Genomic DNA, 2,738 nt, shown 5'->3' with positions numbered 1-2,738 from the left:
TAATCTATAGTTAACAACCTGTTAAGTATTTATGTTCGGGTGGTACTGTGCTATAAAAGTACTTGTGGGGACAGACAATGTCATATTTCTATGTTAAGTACATTAAATGTATGTTACATAACAGTTTAGTAAGTCGTAAAGAGTTAAAGCTCAAAATCAGCGAAATGCAGCGGTATGACTGACCACGACCGCGAGTCACCTGTTTCAATTCTGATTTCCCCCTTGTCTTTGTGTCAAATAAAGAAATCTACAAATAGTTTAAAATCCTGAATAAAATCTTTTAAAATCTTTTTTTTTTTTACATTGTTATTTCTGATAATTTTAAAGTTTGAAAATTTAAAGAAAAATATTTGCGACCGCAAAATCACACAAGAGTTCGAAGAGGCTTTATAAAATTTTAAGACTGATTTTTTCATCATTGTACGTCCTATCTCGTTTTCCACAACAAACAACAATAATCATTTTGTGGTGATATAATTATGTAATTAATTTTTTATTAACTTAAGGCCAAAAGATTAGGCAAAGGTTTTAAAATGGAAAAGGCTATCTTCTTTTAAAAGAGTTCGCTTCGTGATCGGGAGGCCCGGGTTTGATTCTCGTTCTCGGCGCCGCGACAAACCTAAAACGTAAATATAGGTAGTGACTGTACCTTCGCCACGCGCTCGGCACTAGAAGCGAAAGTCACAGGTCTTTCGGATATGACCTACCTTAAAAACGTAGGTCCCGTGTCACGGTAGGCGCTGGCACGATAAAGAACCCTCACTGCTCAATGACCCTGAGGGCCGAGTATAGTTCTAAATTTGAAGCCCTTCACCGGCATACAGTGACGTCTCCATATGAGTGAAAACATTTTCGAGGGGGACGTTAAACAATATACAATCAATCAATCAATCTTTTTAAAAGATACTACAAACAGAGAGATAATTTATCGGAACATGCGCTCTTGATTTAGCCTATACAGTGTATTGATAATAAATTTAATCCATATAAAAAAGGCAAGGTAATAATAATTAATAGATAATGATGATAGATATGGTAATAATGGTCAGTCAAAACTTCTTATCTGGTTGATGTTAATCATCTTAATATCAAAAATAATACGTTTGTTTTTATTCTCTTTTAGTGTAAAATACAATCTAAGATGACGTATCTGTCGATTTTGTGGATATTATGTGTCCTTTGCATCAAGGTAGGTGATTTATTTCCAGATTAGTTTATTCACATGTATTTAACACATCATTCTGTACGTTGTTTTAATATTTCTGAATATGTGTGACATTTATTAATATAGCTGAACATTTTTTTTTGCAGGCTGTGGATACATTTCGTCAATGTAATGCATCAACACACTCAGTTAAAAATGTATTACACTGTCCAAAAAATGAAACTGAATGGACAAAAGCAAAAGCACTAAAAGCCTGCGAAGCTATTCAACAAAATTGCTCAGAATCTGAAAGTCTGGAATATCATTGTGTACCCACCGAAGATGAGGGTGACTTTGTGGAAGTGTGTGCCATCCCAATCATAGTTCATGGTAATACAGTCAAACCTGTCTTACCAGGACAGAACTGTTTAAAAATACGGGCGGATTAGACAACATAAATATTCTAATTGTTTAACAAAATAACCTTAATTTTACATCGCTTTAAGAAAGATTTTGGAGTACACAACATATAAATTAGACAGGTCTCAATGTTGTTTGATTCGACATTTTCATGACATTCTGAATTAATCTTAATCTTATATTATTCTTTCAATTACAGGGAAAAAATAATTAAAAGAAAAAAATGAATAAAAATTCAATTGTAGAATTTCTTTATTTGGAATTAATAAATTTAACATAAACAACGTCTAGCTTGATGTGGAATTCTCCTATTGGCATTCTCTTTATACATGTATTAGGTGGCTTCTGTACGGAATGGAATACTGGCGGAGAAACGCTACAACCTTCAGGAAGTAGGAACTGTACTGTCTCTCCAATCCCATGTCCAGATTCTTACTATTCAAATGAAACCTTTAAATGTAAGTCTAATGAACCTTGTTTTTTTTATTAACTCACAAGATTAATAATCTGTAATAAAACAAATCCTCGGTAAATATTGGACAGGATAGGTAAAACAAGTTTACAAGCTTCTATTTTAAAAACTAACAATTGTAAGCAATGTATACTTTATTGTTTTTTGGCTCTCAAAATTAAAAATACGAGAGACCCACATACTTTTACTTGTACTAATCTTTATAAATTTGAACAGTTTACTCAAAGGTACAATTAGTTTGAAATTTGAATTAATGAAAAAATGTGCATACAAATTTATGCCATTTCATATATCAACTTGTAAAATTCTGTATGCTTTAGATCAACAATGCTACCAAACAAATACGAAGGACCCTTCTACGACTCCCAGGTAAGTCATATTGTTTATTTCTATATTACAAGACATTCTCAGAGGGTTGATTAAGTCATACTTTTTCATCAAGTTATGTACTTTCATTTTATTTCTATGATGTTATCTCGAACTCAATTTTCATGTCTTTATTTAGTTGCATATATTTTAAATTGATTACTGTAAGTTTGCTGAAATTTCTTTTCTATTTTTTTTTTAAATAAAATTATTTCACTTTAGTGTGAATTCCACCTCTCGTCTACGGACAATAGCGATTCTTCCTGCAGTGATGGGCCTTACGCTGCTATTTTTAGTATTTCAATTACAGTTGCTATAACGTGTTTGTTTTCAAAG

The 2,738-nt window shown here is 32.2% G+C and overlaps 1 protein-coding gene across 1 annotated transcript; it reads left to right on the top strand.

Annotated features, from left to right (window-relative positions):
* Positions 1-1,106: 1,106 nt before the first annotated feature.
* Positions 1,107-2,738, top strand: LOC134234099 (uncharacterized). The gene is made up of 5 exons (XM_062716163.1): positions 1,107-1,189; positions 1,312-1,534; positions 1,903-2,022; positions 2,357-2,405; positions 2,625-2,738. Exons 1-5 carry the CDS (start codon positions 1,142-1,144, stop codon positions 2,719-2,721), a joined length of 537 nt encoding a protein of 178 aa, XP_062572147.1. The 5' UTR covers positions 1,107-1,141; the 3' UTR covers positions 2,722-2,738.

This window comes from Saccostrea cucullata, unplaced genomic scaffold, assembly GCF_032062105.1.
Source record: "Saccostrea cucullata isolate Sc308-1 unplaced genomic scaffold, CSIRO_AGI_Scuc_v1 ctg12695, whole genome shotgun sequence".
NCBI lineage: Eukaryota > Metazoa > Mollusca > Bivalvia > Ostreida > Ostreidae > Saccostrea > Saccostrea cuccullata.
Note: the sequence above shows the minus strand (reverse complement) of the source record. Positions and strands in the feature narration are given on the sequence as shown.